Source organism: Monodelphis domestica, chromosome 2 (assembly GCF_027887165.1).
Source record: "Monodelphis domestica isolate mMonDom1 chromosome 2, mMonDom1.pri, whole genome shotgun sequence".
Taxonomy (NCBI): Eukaryota; Metazoa; Chordata; class Mammalia; order Didelphimorphia; family Didelphidae; genus Monodelphis; species Monodelphis domestica.
Window position 1 is genome coordinate 293,195,275 of NC_077228.1, and position 18,963 is coordinate 293,214,237.

The 18,963-nt window shown below is 38.0% G+C and overlaps 1 protein-coding gene across 5 annotated transcripts in view; it reads left to right on the forward strand.

Annotated features, from left to right (window-relative positions):
- Positions 1 to 18,963, forward strand: part of LOC100014936 (adhesion G-protein coupled receptor F2) — a 52,158-nt gene that overhangs the window by 21,026 nt on the left and 12,169 nt on the right. For all 5 annotated transcript variants that reach the window (XM_007484048.3, XM_056818374.1, XM_016431121.2 and 2 more), the window contains 3 exons: positions 10,563 to 10,605; positions 12,380 to 12,528; positions 17,641 to 17,865. In XM_007484048.3, coding sequence (XP_007484110.2) covers positions 10,563 to 10,605; positions 12,380 to 12,528; positions 17,641 to 17,865 — 417 coding nt within the window. The remainder of the gene's footprint in view (positions 1 to 10,562; positions 10,606 to 12,379; positions 12,529 to 17,640; positions 17,866 to 18,963) is intronic.

Here is an 18,963-nt window from a genome sequence, read left to right on the forward strand (position 1 = left end):
TGGTGGACTTGGAATCAGGAAGACCCTGGTTGGAAATTGGCCTCTGACACTTACTAGCTGTACTTATTAGCTGTTTGACCCTGGACAATTCACGTAGCCTGTCAGCACCTCAGTTTCCTCATCTATACAATGGTGATAATAGCCAGGATTATTTTGAGCATCAGATGATATAATAGGTGTAAAGCACTTTGCAGTCCTTAAAATGCTTTATAAATGTTCACCATTTGTCTGTTCCTTAAATAGCTTTGAGATCGTAAGTCATTCTACTATCCTGATCCACTCTATGGCTTGTCAACCGAAATTTCAGGTGGTTGATATGAGGATAATAATTATACTCCTGCTGCCTAACTCCCAAGTTGTTGTGAGATTCAAATTGTGTAAAATACTTTATTACTATAAAGCCCTGAACTTAAATTAAATGATATAATATTTGTAAAGCACTTAGCTCAGTGTCTGGTATATAGTAGAAGCTTAATAAATGCTTATTTCCTTCCCTGGTCCCCCCATTCTCAGCCCCCCTCAAGAGTAGACTGTTATTAAATTAAATGGAAACTTTTACACCCATCACTAGTTCTCCTTTCTATCTATACACTAAGGAAATCAGCATGGAGAAATGAAACCCACATATTTAAACAAACAAATAAAATACCAGAAACTGAGGGATATATATATATATATATATGCACACACATATACATATACACACTCACATATATAGGCAGTAAGTAGTCAAGTGATTTTAAAGATATCCTAGAAGGAGAAACTGAAACTGGAGCACGGCTCTCTGGTTAATTAAAAGTTCACTGTGAATGTTTTCCCCCATGATAGTGGATTTTGAAATTCTGTTTTCATGAAATAATGAGAATCATGGGGACCAGAACATACATGGAGAAGCCAGGTTACCTAAGCTCTATTTTTAAATTCATTTTTAGTTCTTCTGTTTTTATATCACATATATTTTCCATATATCCCTCTCGGTCCTTTCCCTATCCACCACCTGGTTTCTATTTTCAGTTGGGAGATTATATATTTTCTCCCTTACTATCCATTTCATTTTAATCTTTCCCTGTCAGGACTCATTAGGCAAATTAGGAATCATCATACCTTCTTTAACTATTCATAAGGGCGTGAACCATATAGGAGAAAAAATCAACACATTTCCTGTAGCTGCTTGAAGAGTGAAGGGTAGGGAATTATTTAGTTAGTAGTATAATATTCTTTATCAATAAAAATAATTTTTTATTTAGTTAATTGAATCAAATGTTACTGTTCAGTCCTTTGAGACTAGAAACCCCTTTTGGCAAAGATACTGAAATGGTTTGCCATTTCTTTCTTCAACTCATTTGAAAGATGAGGAAACTGAGGCAAACAGGCTGAAATGACTTGCCCAGGGTCATATGACTAGTAAGTGTCTGAGATTGGATTTTAATTCAGGTCTTTCTGACTTCAGTTCAATTGCTCTATTCACTGCACCTCTTAGTTACCCGGAATCAAACCACATTAGAGATAACAGCTGTAGAATTCTAGACCTGGGAAAGATTTTTCTAGATCATCTAATCCAGCAGTCTCATTGAGGGGAGGTGTTTACCCAAAGTCACTTAGTGGCAAAATTAGTTTTTAGAAAGGCTTCTTGATTTCCTCCCTCTCCCTCCCCAGTTCTTTACTGGTTATGGTGCCTACTCTGACTAAGAGGACAGGTGGTAAGGTCCTGAGCTTGCTTCTTCACCAAAAGGGGTCATCCCCTGGTTGCCAGGGTCCTCTAAGAGCTTGAGAGCTGGTGGAGATGGAGAGAGAAGGAACAAACTCACTGCTAGGATAAGAAGCCCTTTCTACTGGCCATAAAGTCTTGGGGTTGGTCAGCATGCCTCTCTAATACTGAAGATAATCTCAACAGAGGATTGAAATCTGAGATTTCTTTTAGGAACTTTTCAAATTATATATCCTCAACTTCTAAGTCAATAGCCATCCTCTCTCCTATCAATTATTTTTGAGCTTATAGATTATTCTGGTTCCTTTTCTGAGGAATTTGTTGACTTAGACAAGAAAAAAGGACTCTGAAGAGTCTTACTTGCCTAACTTTCTCATTTTCCAGAAAAGGAAATTGAGATTCAGAGAGATTTAAGTAATTCGTCCAATTTCACACAGCTGGGAAGTGGTTGACTCTAGATTAGAACCCACAGCTTTGGACCCCATATCATCTTATTTTTTTCTGCTGCACTGTGGAGAGATTTCTGACTTCTGGCAGCTGTAGTGTAGTTCCAGCTTTCAACCACTGGACTTACTGTAGCCAATTCTGGTACAGAGGGTTGAGGATAGGCAAAGTAATCTCTATAAACACCTCCCATTAAGAGGTAGAAATGTGGGAAGCTGTAAAGAATTTTCAGATCTCATTCCCAGGTTGGTCTGGTCTGTTTGCTTCCCATTAGAAGGGAATCTGGATATTGAACAGTTTCTCTCCTCCTGAAAGCAGCTCATCCAGTTTAACAAGGTTTGAAAATCTGTTTTCCACAATAAGAATCAGGTGGGGTGGGGGGACTATGCCCAAAGCAGAGATTGTAGAAGAAGAGATTGGAATGACCTCCTTCTGGTCTACTGTGGCAAACTAGATTCAAGCCAGATAAAGCTATAGCACAGCCCCCTTCCTTAAATGAACTGCTCTTCCTACCAGTTGTGGTAAATAACAAAGTATTTCCTCCACCCACTGACAAATGAACCTGATTTTGCAATGTTATCTCACTGGGGCCTGTTTAAAAAAACCATCTCAAGATACTAATTCAATTCCAAGAATTACTCAAGATGTTAATTTTTGAGCCTGGTTCTTAGCATCAGAGAGAATAAGATGGTTTGTCTGGTTGTGGTGGCCCAGCCAGTGCTTGCTATGGAGGGAATTTGGTTAGTGGCACTTAGTTACAACCAAGGGGGAAAAAGAAACCAGAAATAAAAACAAGAAAGCCACAAAAAGTATAAAGAAGAAAGACAACCAAATTCCAGAAAATTTTGCTGATTCTTAACTATATAAGTATATAAGACAGTTTTCTACATCCCACAGGAAAAGACCTTCATTTAAATTTAACTGAGAGGAAGTAGGAAAAATATTGATCTGATTCATAGCTAGATTTGAGCTTTGGCTTAAATAGAGCTTCAGTTCTCTCATCTGCAAAATGGAGATGAATGATACCTCTCCTGTCTACCTTACAGGGCTAATGTGCAGGTTAAATGAGATAATGGTGCACAGGTGTCTTACAAACATAAGTGCTATATAAAGGTAAAACAAACTCATATTGATAATAAATAATATTTATAAATCTTTAAAAAAGAATAAGATGATTTGAAGTCTTTGGGTTCTAATCCAGGAACTACCACTTCCCACCCAGGGGCACTTGGACATGTTACTTAAATCTCTCTAGATTTCAATGTCCTCTTCTGGAAGATAAGAAAGTTGAACTAGATAACTTCAATTATGTGATGCAGTTCAGCTTGAGAAAATCCTTCCTGAAATATGCTAGCAAACACTGAACACAACATTTCAGGACTATAGGGATACCCCCAACTGAACTAGCAACTAGGGTTGCTGATTCTATAGTGATTCCATCTCCAACAGCTTCTAAGCTTCCTTCTTACTCTCCCACACATTCAGCTATGCCTGTTGCATCTAGAACAGAGACTCCTCTTAAAAGTTTAGCAAGCTGATACTGTAGAGACCTGAAGCTTTGATGTTTTCTTAACAAGTATCAGTATGGAGTCGAGAATTCCAGCTCTTTCCTGACTTTCTATGTCCACAATATTTTCACCTTAAAAATGTTAGTAAGATGGATAAATAAATGGGTCTCCTAAAATTAGCATCCTGAAGAAGGTGACTACAACTAAACTTATATACTTGTCTAATGCCCTCTTAGGTCAACCCATGTTACTTTGAAATTGTCTCTTTATGCCTCATTACACTAATTACATTCATAAACCATATTTTGTTCAGCCACCCCTAATTGATGGCATCACTTTGTTTCCAGTTCTTTATTATAACAAAAAGAGCTGCTATAAACATTTTTGCATATACAAGTGGTGTTCCTCTTTTTTCTGATCCATCCCTTGGTCTAAGGATATACATAATTCATTAAATTTTGGGAGTAATTCCAAACTGTTTCCTAGAATAGCTGAACCAGTTGTTGGCTCCACCAACAGTATGTTAATGTGCCTCTGTTTCCATAGCACCATTGAAAGGGGGAAATTTGGGGAAATGTGTATTTATTGGGTATTTATTAGTAGTTAAGTACATAATAAGGTAAGTATTTAAAGATTCACATAATGGAAACCCAGTGGGTTCCACATATGTGAAAGGAGAAGAATGAAAGGGTTAAATTTGGGTAAATGTGAAGGGCCAGAGACAGGAACATTCCAGAGGCAGAAGATGGAATGTAGGAGGGAGCTTGGAATTCTGAGGGAGGAGTTTGGAGAGCCTGGGGCTGGCAGTGGGGGAGAGTGAGAGGTTCCTAGAGGACACACATCTCCTGAGTTTAGCTCTCTCCAGATTGAGTGGGAAGTCTACTCAAATTACTTACTTCGGTTCCTGTTGTTCCTGACTGATCTCAGACTTCTCATTGACATCTATTGACTCCCAAGAAGACCCTACCAGTGAAATTGACTTGGACTTCTGAGTTATCTCAAGTGGGCTCAGCCTACAGATTGTGGTGGCTAAATCATTTCTGTCACCATCCTCCTGATTAACTAGCTTGGACCTTAATTCAGTGACTGTTTGGATGGGTTTAGTTTAATTTAGTTAGATAGGAAGGTGGGGACTAGGCAGAGAGGGGGACAAGAGTAGATCCAACAGTGTGGGATACAGAAGAGACCAGTGAACATCCAAGGGAACTGGGACAGATATCTTGGGGAAAAGATTAGGGATCTTCTTAGCCCATCATCCTTTCCTAATTCCTGAATATCAACTTGAATAAACCTTCTTTTGTTTACAACAAAGTCAGATTGCATTTGCTGGTGAACTCCAGGTTTGAGGGTATCCATCTTGCCCTCAGGCCAGGGAGGAGCAGCTAAACAGTAACAAGACTCAGTTAACCTTTTCACTGGTCAAATTTACCATTTAATACCACTAGCATTTGTCTTTTTCCTTTAGAAAAAAGATCAACTTTGCCAATTTGATGAAGAGCCCAAATGCTTAATAGATAGTTAAAAGGAATCTTAGATGTAATGCGGTCTGACCAGTACTTCTACAGGGTTCCCCTGTATAAAATCCTTGACATGTGATTGTTCAGCTTCTTACTGAAAATTTCCATTGAGTAAGAACCCTCTACCTCCAAAGGCACCCCATTTTTACTACTGGCAAGCTCCAATTATTAGGAAGCTTTTTCTCATAGTTAGCCTAAATCTACCTCTCTGTGTCTTACAACTTGTACCCATTGCATTCTGGAGCCAAGTAGAATAAGTCTTAACATTTTTATGTCATGACTATCATCTCCCATCTAGACCTCATCTCTAGATTAGGTATCCCACGTTCTGTCAGCCAGTTTTCATTTGGCATAGTCTCTGGTCTCATCATATTTATCAACTACCATATGATGCAGTCAAGCTTGACAATGACAGAGACTGAACACAACATTTAAGGGAGCCCTCATCAGGAAGAAGAAATATTTGGAATACCTGGTCTTACTTGTTAGAGCTATGGGAAGAGGGTAAAGTGCAAAGCAAGCATGTATCTAATGCCTCCCCCAGGCAATTAGAGGACCCTAGTCATATATACTGAAATTAGGATGAATTCATTCATTCATTCAAGAATAATATTGGATGTCTGTTTTGTGACTTTGATGTTTCTTGTGCCTTTGTGGGAGGCAGGAGACAAGATAAGGAAATTGGAGGAGATGTAAGGAAAAATATTATCCTCAAGAAGTTTAAAATATTGTTAGCATATAGGAGTTAGGGTCTAGTTTTAGAGGACACAGTATTCAGAGGTCTTTTTTTTTTTCCTGATGCCAGCTCATGCCAAACTACATTAGATATCCTATTGCTAGATGTTTAAATAACAATACAGATTTGTGTCTGATTAAACAGTGGTCTCCAAAGTAGGGATCATGCATCCCTAGGGGTGTTATAACCCTCTTTCCTTCCTCCCTCCCTCCCTTCCTTTCTTCCTCCCTCCCTCCCTTCCTTCCTCCCTCCCTCCCTCCCTTCCTTCCTTCCTTCCTTCCTTCCTTCCTTCCTTCCTTCCTTCCTTCCTTCCTTCCTTCCTTCCTTCCTTCCTTCCTTCCTTCCTTCCTTCCTTCCTTCCTTCCTTCCTTCCTTCCTTCCTTCTTTCCTTCCTCTCTCCCTCCCTCCCTTCCTCCCTCCCTCCCTCCCTTCCTTCCTTCCTTCCTTCCTTCCTTCCTTCCTTCCTTCCTTCCTTCCTTCCTTCCTTCCTTCCTTCCTTCCTTCTTTCCTTCCTCTCTCCCTCCCTCCCTTCCTCCCTCCCTTCCTTCCTTCCTTCCTTCCTTCCTTCCTTCCTTCCTTCCTTCCTTCCTTCCTTCCTTCCTGCCTTCCTGCCTTCCTGCCTTCCTGCCTTCCTGCCTTCCTGCCTTCCTGCCTTCCTGCCTTCCTTCTTTTTCTATTCTCTCTCTCATTCTCTTTGTCTCTCTGCTTCTCTCTCTCTTAAATTTGTGGCAGGAGAAGGGATAGAAATGCTAGACAAAGAAAACGGAAGAAAGAAAGGAAGAAAGAAAGAAAAAAGAAAGGAAATAAAAGAGGGTCATTGAAGCATTGAAACAGAAAAATAAGACAGCTTTGAAAGTGTCCCCAAGTATAAAGCTTTAGTAACATCAGAAAAATAAATGCTATAAACATAAAAATTTCAAGGGTTTAATTATTTAAATTTATTTTACATTTACACATTGCATATGTGACATATACTTCATTCATACACTTGATCTATCTCCAAGTCTGCCTTTTTCTCATGGAGTCACATCAGAACAAAAACATAGAAATTAGAATGAATAATATGTTGAAGACACAAAGAGTAGGCTAGTTTGGCTCAAGCAGAGTTTTCAATGAATAATAGCAACCATTTACATTTTTATGAGAAAACTGATGTAAATAGAGGTATGTGATTTACTTAAGTCACCCAGCTAGTGTCTGAAGCCATTTTTGAACTCAGGAAAATGGTACTCTATCTAGTGTACCACTTAGTTGCTCCAGACACTTAGCCTCTTAACACTGTGACCATGAGCTAAACACTACACTTATGTGCCTTAGTTTCCCTATCTGTAAAAATAATCTAGAGAAGGAAATGGCAAATCACTCCAGTATCTTTGCCAGAAAAACCCTAAAAAGGAAGATAATTCGGCTCAAACTTAAACAAAAAGCAAAAGTTAAAAATAGTTTTTGATGTAATTGAGGAAAAAAATAATATATTATAAAAATTAAAAATAAAAAAACATCATTAAAGTAGTAGTATATGAAGAAATCATCATTAAAAGCCAGCATGACTTCATTATGAATGTCATGCCAAAGTAATATGATTATTATTATTTTTTGACCCAGTGACTTGATAAGTAGATAAAAGAACTGCTGTAGATATTGCATGCTAAGATTTTAGTAAAGCATTTGACAAAAATCTTTTCTTCTGTGTTTGTTGATAAGATGAAGAGAAGTAGGCTAGATTGTAATAAGTGAATTAGGAACTAGTTGAATGACAGAATAGTTATTAATCAGTCAGTATCAACTTGGAAGGAGGTCTTTCTCTTTTTAAACACTTACTTTTTATCTTAAAATCAATACTAAGTATCTGTTTGAAGGCAGATGAGCTGTAAGGGCTAACAACTAGCCCAGAGTCTCACAGTTAGGAAGTGTTTGAGGCTAGATTTGAACCCAGGACCACCCATCTCCAGGTCTTACTCTCTATCCACTGAGTCATCCAGATGCCCCTGGAAGACTTTCTCTTAAGGAGCATTTTAAGGATCTGTACTTGGACTTTGGTTTTCTGACATTTTAATCAATGACCTGTGTAAAGTTTCTGCTGTATATGTTTGGTCACCAGATCCTTGCCTATCTTTGAATTAAATAGGTGCTAACAAGGTGCTTACTTGTTCTAATCTGAAGTGATATTGAAGTTTCTAATGTGTTTATCAACCATTAAGTCTGAACTCCTTAAAGGTAACCTTTTTGCAATTTCTGGTGGCATTTACTATCGCTATTATTACCATTCATCTCATTCTTTGGTTCTTTTTTTTGATGGAGACAGTCCCGGGACAAGTAAAGATAGAGAAGATTTCTGTGCAAAAATTGGAGGTGTGAGTGGGATAGTTAACACATTGGGTGTCATTTTGGATCCAAAAAGATTTCAAAAGGATATACTGTTAGAATTAAGCCCAAGAAAATGAAAATAGAGATGAATGCCAAGATCCTTCAAGTTCCTGTTTTCCAGATATCAGCTTTTAGGGAGAGGTGTATTTTAGACAAGAATTTCTCTGAAAATAATCTGTAGGCTTAATATTCTACAAGTTCAGTATGATATAACAGCCCAAATGACCAATGCTTCCCTTGCCTATGCTGAGAGGTATAAAAGGCAGGATGTTGGAGTTAAGAGTTCTGTGGTCCATTGTCCTCAGTAGGCCACTTCTGCACTATTGGGTTCAGTACCGTGCTTCATCAAAGATACAGGTGAACTGAGGCACATCCAGGAAAGAATGAATAGGATGACAAGAAGACAGTCAAGGATATTCTATAACTATTCAATTAATTAATTAAATATTTATTAAATACCTATAGTATTGCGGGCTACATATTAGGTATACAAAAATGCAAATCATATGGTCTTTGCCTTCATGGACTCTATCAGGGGAGACAACATGAGTACATAGAAGTGTACAGCATGTACATATATATAGAAAACTGTCAAGGATAATTTTAGCATTGTGACCTAAACTATATTAATTATTAGTTGCCATGGATATCGCAAATAAATAAAAAAAATTACCCAAGTCAGTCTGGAAATTTATGGTGATTTAATTAATATAGTGGAAAGAAATTTAAGAAGGGAGAAGGAAAGGGTGTAGGATTTCTCCCACCTGGCTTGTGCAGGCAGGAAGATTAGAGGCTCTAGAAGGTAAGGTTTGGAGAGTAAAAGAAGAAGGAATCAGTCTGAACTCTAAGAGGGCTCAGCCAAGATGCCTGAAACTGAATTAGCTCAAGGGAAAACTCACTGCCAAAACCCAGACAAATAGTTGCCACCAGTCCAAGATGTTGGAATGCTTAGCACGCTGCCAGCCAGAGACACCTCTCTGGGAAAAGAGGCTGAAGAGAGGAAGTGACGTGTCCTATATAGATGGTTTTACGTCACTTTCCTGTGTCTCATCTGTACCAATGTTAGCTTAGATTGACTTAGGACAGCCCAGGGGTCTGTCAGCTGTTTCTGCACATGTCTATTGAAGGCCATTTTCTCAGATACTTAATCCTTGAGTATGGTGCAGACATTCCTGACCTTGTTAAATTAAGTAGGGTGGAGAAATGTAGAGTTCGCAAAAGACTTGATTCTGTTAGACCAAGTATCTCCATTGTTACTAATCAGGAAATAGCTAAATCAGATCTTCTAAAGAACAGTCTGAGTAGGGTAGAGTAGTTTTAAAAATTCACAACATATACCATGTAAATACAAGGTAATTTTGAGGGGGAGGCACTATTGACTGAGAGATCAGTTGAAGGAACAAGGGGTATAAAGAGAAGAGAAATGGAAGACAGGAAGAAAGAGGAAAAAGGGAAAGAGAAGATTCAAAGGGAAACCTCTATGTGAAATAGAAACTAGATTGGTTTTACTTGATCCCACAGGGTTGATCTGGGAGCAATGGTTGGGGGGTCATGGAGGAACAGAGTTAGGCTTAAAGCAGAAAAGTATTCCTAAGAAATAGAGCTATCCCCAAATGGAAAATGTGACCCAAGAATGAAAGGTTTTCATTTTATTATGGGAATCTAGTGGCACAGTGGGTAGAGTGCTAGAATCAGGAAGATGAGTTCAAATCTAGCAGCAAATCCTTAACTAGATGTGTGACTGACCCTGGACAAGTCACTTAACCTCTATCTGCTTCAGTTTCTTTTATCTGTAAAATTGAGATAAAAATAATGGGCTGTTGTGAGGATAAGATGAAATATTTTTAAAGGACTTTGCCATCCTGAAAGTGCTAGGTAAATGCTAGCTAGCTACTATTGTTAACCAAATTTTTATCATTAGAAGCATTAATGCAAAGGTTTGGCCATCACTTGTTAGAGGAACTTGAAGAAGGATCTGGAATAGGTGACTTTTCAACTTCATTCCAGATTTTGGACCCTTCGCGTTTGGGATTTTATGACTCCAAGATCCATATCCTTTTCACTGTACTATTCTGAGTGACAAAGCAGTGGATTTTAGGAAGGTAGGAGAGGTCACTTGGTCATTGCAGCCATCTCTCATTTTCTCTGTCCCATGGAAGGCTCCACCCCCAAAATGACAGCTTTTAGAAGTAGTTTTGCTTCATGCCTGGAGTTAAACACCCAGTTTTGCCTTTTACAATAATGTGTTTTTAACCTGACCTTCGATTTCTTTCCCCTTCTAGGATGTTAATAAAAACAGAGTGCAGATGTCTTCCAAATCACAAGGTATGCTTACTGAAATGATTCCTTAATTGTCAGGGCAGATAGGAAGCTGGTTGTCCATTTTACTGAAAGGATTATAATTGCTGACTCCTGGCTCATCCAAGTGACATGAGTGGCCACGTAGATGTGAAGTATTCTCTGATACTCTCTGATACTTTGATATTGGAGTACTCTGATACTCCCATCAGAATAGAGAGGAACACTCAGAATTCCCTCTTGTAGAAGGGTCAATGGCTAGCAAGGATGGGGAAAGGGAATGGGAAAGTAGCAGGAAGGTTGAGAGTTGGGAAAATTCATGTATCCTTTCCACATCATGGGTTAGAGGCATGGTAACCGACATGGAAAATCCACATAAAATTTTCTGGCCCTCTCTTAGTACTAGAAAAGAAGTCTGAATTTTTTTCTTTTTCTTTTATGAAGTATTTAAAAACCAGGGCTCATCCCTTTCTCCAGCTTACTCAGCTGTCACCCAGAGCCCATCAGACACTGCACAGCAGAGCAAGAGCAGATGATACAGGGAGTACAGGTATCCCTTCCACATTGCAACTTTGCCCATCACAGTTTCAATATATCCTGGATTGGCATAAGAAATTAAATGAGAGGTTTTTTTTAGAGTTTTGCAGAAACCAAAGACACACGAAAACCAGCTGGCTAGAGATAGAGAGATATCTTTAAAAGTTTAGTGACAGGAGCAGCTGGGTGTCTCAGTGGATTGAGAGTCAGACCTAGAGATGGGAGGTCCTGGGTTCAAATCTAGCCTTGGACACTACCTAGTTATGTGACCCTGGGCAAGTCACTTACCCACTTGCCTACCCTTTACCACTTTTCTGCCTTGGAACTAATACACAGTATTGATTCTAAGATGAGAGGTAAGGTGTTTTTTTTTTTTTAAGTGGGTTGTAATACATAGTTTTTTGAGAGCTGGTTGATAAATATTTATCATGTAGCTACTGGTGGGAACTCTTCTTGCATGGCTATGTGGAGTTCTCCTCAGCTTTTGCATTCTCCCCATCCAATCAATGTTCCTAACAATGGTAGCAGGAAATGTCTGAAAGTTTCAATGCTTTGAACATAGGTCTTCTCCACTTTACTGCTGTGCCTTGCTATACCCTATGAATTTCAGAATATACACTATCCAATACTTCCTAAGGGTGAGACTGGTTATATTCTTGAGTATGTGTATCCAGGATTTTCTTGTATAACCCCAGGCTGCTTTTTCCTACTCCTCCTTCTCCTTTGTTCATCTACCCTGCTTCAGGACTAATTTATTCATTATGAATGATCAGAATCAAAATGAATGAAATACTACAGGTGAGAATTATAACTCTCTCTCTCTCTCTCTCTCTCTCTCTTTCTAACTCAATATAGAATTTTATGGTTATTACCTTATTTTGGGGGCAAGGACCCTGTGGTCCAGAGAGGTGAAATGTCATGTCCAAGGTTACATAGTGGCAAAATAAAGTGGCAAAGTAGAAGACCCGAATTCAAATCCACCCTCAGACATTTACTAGCTGTGTGATACTGGGCGAGTCACTTATCTTCTCTCTGCCTCAATGTCTAAACTCTAAAATAGAGATAATAATAGCACGTACCTTCCAGGGTTGTCTTGAAGATCAAATGGCTAATAGTTGTAAGAATATATAGCTCCCAGCACCTGCCATGTAGTTAAACACTATAGAAATGTTTATTTCCTTCTTTTGCCCATTAGCAGTGGAGGTAGGACTAGATCTTTGAACTCTTTTCTTGATAATATTCTTCCATTTCCTTGTCCCAACAGATTGTGAAAACCCTTGTATTGAAAATTCCTACTGCTTTCAGTCCTGTGCTGCTGGACTTGAGGGGAACATAAGGTTTCTGTGCAGGAATAAAGAATGGCAGAAATCCACAGATACTTGCACAAGTCTTAATGTCCTCACTATCTTTGAGGTAATATTCTTGCTCTTGTTGAATAGTCTGGTTTTTTTTTTCCTCATTACAGGTTATCTGGGAAGAGTATATTCCCAAAGGAGTCACATGGAGTTGTCCAAATGAGAGGGAAACAGCCTGAATGCCACTGACTCATAATATATTTCATTAGCCTTTGTCTTTTCACACAATTTACCTGGTCAATAATTCAAGCCTAAGAGACATTGTTCTTAACTTTTCAAATGAAAAGTAATTTTCCTCCTCTATGTAACTTAAGTTTTGTGAAGGTAAAGATTATTTGAACCTCAATAGAATAATAGACCTGGAAGGAGGCTATAATCCCTTCCTCTATTTCTCCAGAAAAAGACACGTATTGTTTTAGCAGTAAGTATCTGAGCTTTGAAAGGGCCACCACGTCATTTTATAAATGGGGAAACTGAGGCAAATAAGGTTAAGTGACTTGCCCAGAGTCATAAAGGTGGTATACAAGGCCAGACTGGAACACAGGAAGATAAGTCTGAATTCAGCCAGTCACTCTATCATCTGTGTCATCTAGCTGCTCTAATGTTACAGTTATAGTAGCTAATATCAAGGATATTTTAAAGTTTATATTTGTAATTATGGGGCTTGTTATCAGCATATGAAGATAGCGAGTTTCTGTTACATATGTTTGATCACCAGATCCTTGCCTATCTTTGAATTAAATAGGTGCTAACTTGTTCTAATCTGAAGGGATATTGAAGTTTCTACTGTGTTTATCAACCATTAAGTCTGAACTCCTTAAAGGTAACCTTTTTGCAATTTCTGGTGGCATTTACTATCACTATTATTACCATTCATCTCATTCTTTGTCTCTTTTTTTGATGGAGACAGTCCTGGGACAAGCCTCTGTCCCATAAGGATTCTTTTAAATATCCTGGTCTGCATTTTATTGTGTTACTGTGTAAGTGGATATGATAACAACCTATTTAGTTGAAGTATAAGGACGTCAGGTCATCTTCTATGGACTGAGTGAAAGCATCTCTGATACAGCTCTCATAACTGACAAGAAGATGGGGATGAGCTGTATTTTCTTTTGTGAGGTCTTTGTATTTTGAATGCTTCTCCCCCTCCCTGATATTTGCTAGGAGTTCTTTATTTTATTTTAATTTTTTTCCTATGGTTACCTGATTCATATTGTCTCCCTCCACACTTCCCTCCCCTCTCCTGGAGTTGACAAGCAATTCCACTGGGTTAGACATGTATTATCTGAGTTCTCCATTTTAATTGTTCTTAAAACTGTATGGATCAATGTTACATTGAGTTGATACAGGATGACCATTCGGCTTGTAATAATGGTTCAGTTCCAGTTGAGTTAATCTGTTGAATTCTTGGGGATATTTTGAGGTCTATGTTTGAGGTGTGGACATTTGTCAACTTTTAGTTCATAGAAGATAGTCAGATGTAATTCTAGATGCCAGGTCCCATCTTGCTAGGTATTCAGTAGGTACGAATATTTTTTAGCTTGCTGCAATGTTTTGCAGACTTTCTACCTTTCTTTGCCTAATCTATAATTGTTCAATAAGCTCTGGCTCCTTAAAGATAACCCATCTATCATGTCTGGTGATATTTCTCTAGTCCTGAATTGCCATTGAAAACCTGTCAATTTCTATAAACAAATCTACATAAATCAAACATTTGATTGACATTTCACTTCTTTATTCATGTACCACTGGTTGAATTCACGTGTCTTGTCACTGGTGGAGTTCCTTTGGATTCAATTCTTTGATCTTAACCATTTCCTAGGCTCTATCCGTATGTAAGCTGCTTTCAGTTGCATTTGACAAATGGTTCAATCTCACGCACCTGCTTGTCAGCCTTTACTAAAGAGTTGGGAAGTACTCGCCTTATTCCAAAAATATTTCTGTAAGTTTTTAACTTATTTATTCTGAGTCTTGAAAGCATTTATTCATATTCTTTGTTCCTTTTGATGAAGAAATGTTCATTTTCCCATAGCTTTCATAGGGCAATATAGTTCTTGTGTTTTCTTAATATTGTAAAGGTTTTTGCAAGCCTACTAAATAAACTCTATAATTATTGAGGAGAATTTGGCTAAATTAATACATTAAAAATGGCTGGATGAAGTAGACAAAGATCACTTTATTTTTCAGGTTCTAATGTTTAATTGAATCCTTAGTCTATTAAGCTGGTCCTGTACTCACTCTCACTCCATCACTGTGTTCTTATTAAGCACCTTTCATTGTTTCATTTCATTGTTAAGGCACTAGAAAATACAAAAAAAGACAAAAATGAAGCATCTTTTATTTCAATGACATTATATTATCTAGGGGAGATGATATATGCTTATTTAACATATACCACCTACATATCAGATGGTTGTTTTTGTTGGTCAATCATTTAATTGTTTCTGACTCTTTGTGATCCCATCTGACCAGTACTATCCATGGGTTTTTTTGGGCAAAGATACTAAAGTGTTTTGCCATTATCTTCTCTAATGGATTAAGGAAAACAGATATTAAGTGACTTGCTCAGTCACACAGCTAGTTAAGTGTTGGAGACTGGATTCAAATTAAAATCTTTCTGACTCTAGGTCCAAACTTAAATTTATGTTCTCATTACTAGGTGGTATCTTTACACCTCATTTAAAAAAAATCTTACTTTTCAACTGAGTAACAACTCTAAGACAGAAGGGCAAGGGCTAGATAAATGAAGTTGTGACATGCGCAGGATCAGACAACTAGGAAGTATCTGAGGTCAGATTTGAACCCAGGTCCTCCTGACTCCAGGCCTGACTCTTTTTCTCCTGAGCCACTTAATTGCCCTGGTGTCCATGTACCCTTTGCAGCTCTTGTGTCTTTGAGTCTTTACAGTAGCAAAGTCTTAGATCATACTAATCAAATTCTTAACTAAATTTAAGAATAGCCTTTTCTTCATGTAGCTAAATTTTCTCTAGTGTAAGATTTATGTTTGTTTCTTCTTGTTCTGCCATAGTTTTTCTCTCTGGATCTACAAGGTCCATTTTTGGTTCTTTTGGTTGTCTAAAATGCTTCCTTTTTCATTCTCTACTGTTTGATGAAGAACTACATGTTTTAAAGTGGACAGAATTTCACTGTTCTATAAATAATGCCAATTCTTTTGACTGTGAATGAATGAATGAAAAAGCTTTTATTAAAACTTGCAATGTGCCAGATACTGTTCTAAGTTCTGAGGGTACAAATACAGAAGTGAGACTGTCATCACCCTCAGGAACTAATCAATTAATAAGTAAATGTTTATTAAGTGACTACTCGATGCCAGGCACTGTGCTAATTTCTATGGATATGAAAACAGGCAAAAGACAGCCAGTCTCTTGTCCTCAAGGGGTTCACAATTTACTGGGAGAGATAACATGCACACCAATACATACAAATTGAGCTATATACTTAATATACTTAATAGGAAGCCAGCCAGGTCATTAGTTGGAATTGAGGAGGGAGCATTCCAGTGATAAGCCAGAGAAAACTTCCAGAGCTGAGAGGTAGAGTGTCTTATTTATGGAATAACCAGATCATGTCACCAGATCATGGTAGTAAGATGTAAGAAGACTGGCAAGGTAGGAGGGGGTTAGGTTCTAAAGGGCTTTGAATGTCAAATAGCACTTTTTATTTGATTCTAGAGGCAATAAGGAGCCATTGGAGTTTACTGAGGAGGAGGGTAACATGACCAGACTTATACTTTAGGAAAATCACTTCAATTGTTGAATGGAGGATGGATTGGAGTGGGAAGAGAATTGAGGCAAGCTGAATCACCAGCAGGTGGTTATAGTAGTCCAAGAATCAGTTAGTGAGGGCATTGCAAGGCAGGATTAATAGGCCTTGGCAGCAGATTGGATTTAGGAGCAGGGTTAGAGATAATGAGCATTCTAAGACTGTATATTCTAAGTAGGGACATTAATTCATTGCTGGTGGAGTTGTGAACTGATCCAGCCATTCTGGAGGGCAATTTGGAACTATGCACAAAGGGCGATAAAAGAATGTCTACCCTTTGATCCAGCCATAGCACTGCTGGGTTTGTACCCCAAAGAGATAATGGACAAAAAGACTTGTACAAAAATATTCATAGCTGCGCTCTTTGTGGTGGCCAAAAACTGGAAAATGAGGGGATGCCCATCAATCGGGTAATGGCTGAACAAATTGTGGTATATGTTGGTGATGGAATACTATTGTGCTAAAAGCAATAATAAAGTGGAGAAGTTCCATGGAGACTGGAACAACCTCCAAGAAGTGATGCAGAGCGAGAGGAGCAGAACCAGGAGAACATTGTACACAGAGACAAACACACTGTGGTATCATTGAACGTAATGGACTTCTCCATTAGTGGTGGTGTAATGTCCCTGCACAATCTGCAGGGATCAAGGAGAAAAAAACACTATCCAAAAGCAGAGGACAAACTGAGGGAATAGAAACACCAAGGAAAAGCAACTGCCTGACTACAATGGCTGAGGGGACATGACAGAGGAAAGACTTGGAGCGAACACTCTGATGCAAATACTAACAACATGGCAATGGGTTCAAGTCAAGAACACATATGATACCAGTGGAATCACACGTCGGCCACGGGGGGTGGGAGGGAGGAAAAGAAAATGATCTTTGTCTTTAATGAAAAATGCATGGAAATGATCAAATAAAATACTATATTTAAAAAAAAAAGAAAAAAAGAAAAAAAAATAAATACATAATAGAATTTAAAAAAAAAAGAGTGTATATTCTAATTATGTATGTATATACATATTCTACATATGTAGGCAGTGGGGACCGGGGAAGGGAGTTTTAGTACAAGGAGTCCCAGGGATGGTGATTAGTCCTGGGCATCAAACTAGTGTCCCGATATCCCAAAGTTCCCATGCAGAGCTGCAGAAATCCATTTCACTTTTCTACTCTTGATATTTTTCTCAACCATTGTTCCAGTTGAACTTTTCTAGACCTCCTGCAGAATTTCCTTTTGCTTATATTAGCTACTTCAAGTCACCCAGTCCTTGGGTATGCCCAGGAATAATAGAAATGAAGGTGAAATGGTGATAATAAATCAGAATACTTTTAAAATTATCTAACCATAAATATTTGTGTTGTGCTTTTTTCCACTGCTATTTTTTAGAACAAAGAAAAAACGTTCAACATCTTGGTAGCAACAACTCCTAAAATAAGAACATATGAAACAATTTCAGATGCTTTGATGCGAAGATGTCCAGAGAATTTGTCTTGCATACTGAAAAACATTCAAGAGTCTCCACAAATACCAGGAAACATTGAGGTCATTGTGCAGCTGTTGCATAATATTTCAAGAGTGATGTCTGAAGATGTTGATGAAGTTCGGATGGAGGTATGTCACCTTGAACATTTCCTAAAAGATCTGGGTGTTGTACAAGTGGAATGAGAGCTATCTGTGGGGAAGGGGGCAGAGAACTGGCCACATTACCTCTTATATTCCATATATATTATAATAACAATAGTCAAAATGTACATGGCTTTGTCTATGTGTCAGGCACTGTGCTAAGGCCTTTACAATCATTAACTCATTTGATCTTCACAACCATCCTGGAAAAAGGTGCTATTATCACCATTTTATAATTAAGGAAACTGAGGCAAACAGCATTTAGGTGACTGGTAGATTCTCACAGTTGGTAAGTGTCTGAGTCTGATTTTGAACTTGTCTTTGTCAAGCACCCTAGCCACTGTGCCACCTTGCTATTGCTATAATCCCTCTGATCCATACACACTCAGTTTTATATATGGAATGATTGAAAAAGAATTGAACATTTCCAAAATGTATTATCTGGATTATTTACGACCATGCTTTGTTGGTGCTGTTCAGTTATGTCTGACTCTTTGTTACCCCATTTGGGGTCTTCTTTGCAAAGATACTGAAGTGATTTGCTATTTCCTTCTCCAGTTCATTTTATAGATGAAGAAACTGAGATTAACAGAGTGAAGTTACTTGCCCAGGGTCACAAAGACAGTAAGTGTCTGAGGTTGGATTTGAACTCAGGGAGATAAATCTTCCTGACTTCAGACTTGAGGCTCTATCCATTGTGTTACTGAGTTGCCCCACTATTATATAAAGCATGATTGAAAAAAGAATTATTTCTAAAAATGTATTACTTATTAACTAAGTATATGTGATCATAGCATGAACCAAATTGTGAAACATGACAGGGACACATATTGCATATTTATACAATTATAGAAATAACTGTTTTGACTACATGATACAACATTGAATATGTAACACCCTCAGCAAATCCCTTCTCAGTATCCAAAGAAACTGTCTAAGATGAAAACTTTAGAGCAGGTTAAAAGTGACATTGGAATTCTGTCTATTAATTAAATCAGAATTTTAAAAAATTAATTTAAAATAAAAAAGACAAATCACTTTCACCAAAAATGAATTCTAGATTCTGGTACCCATGCAGAGAGAATA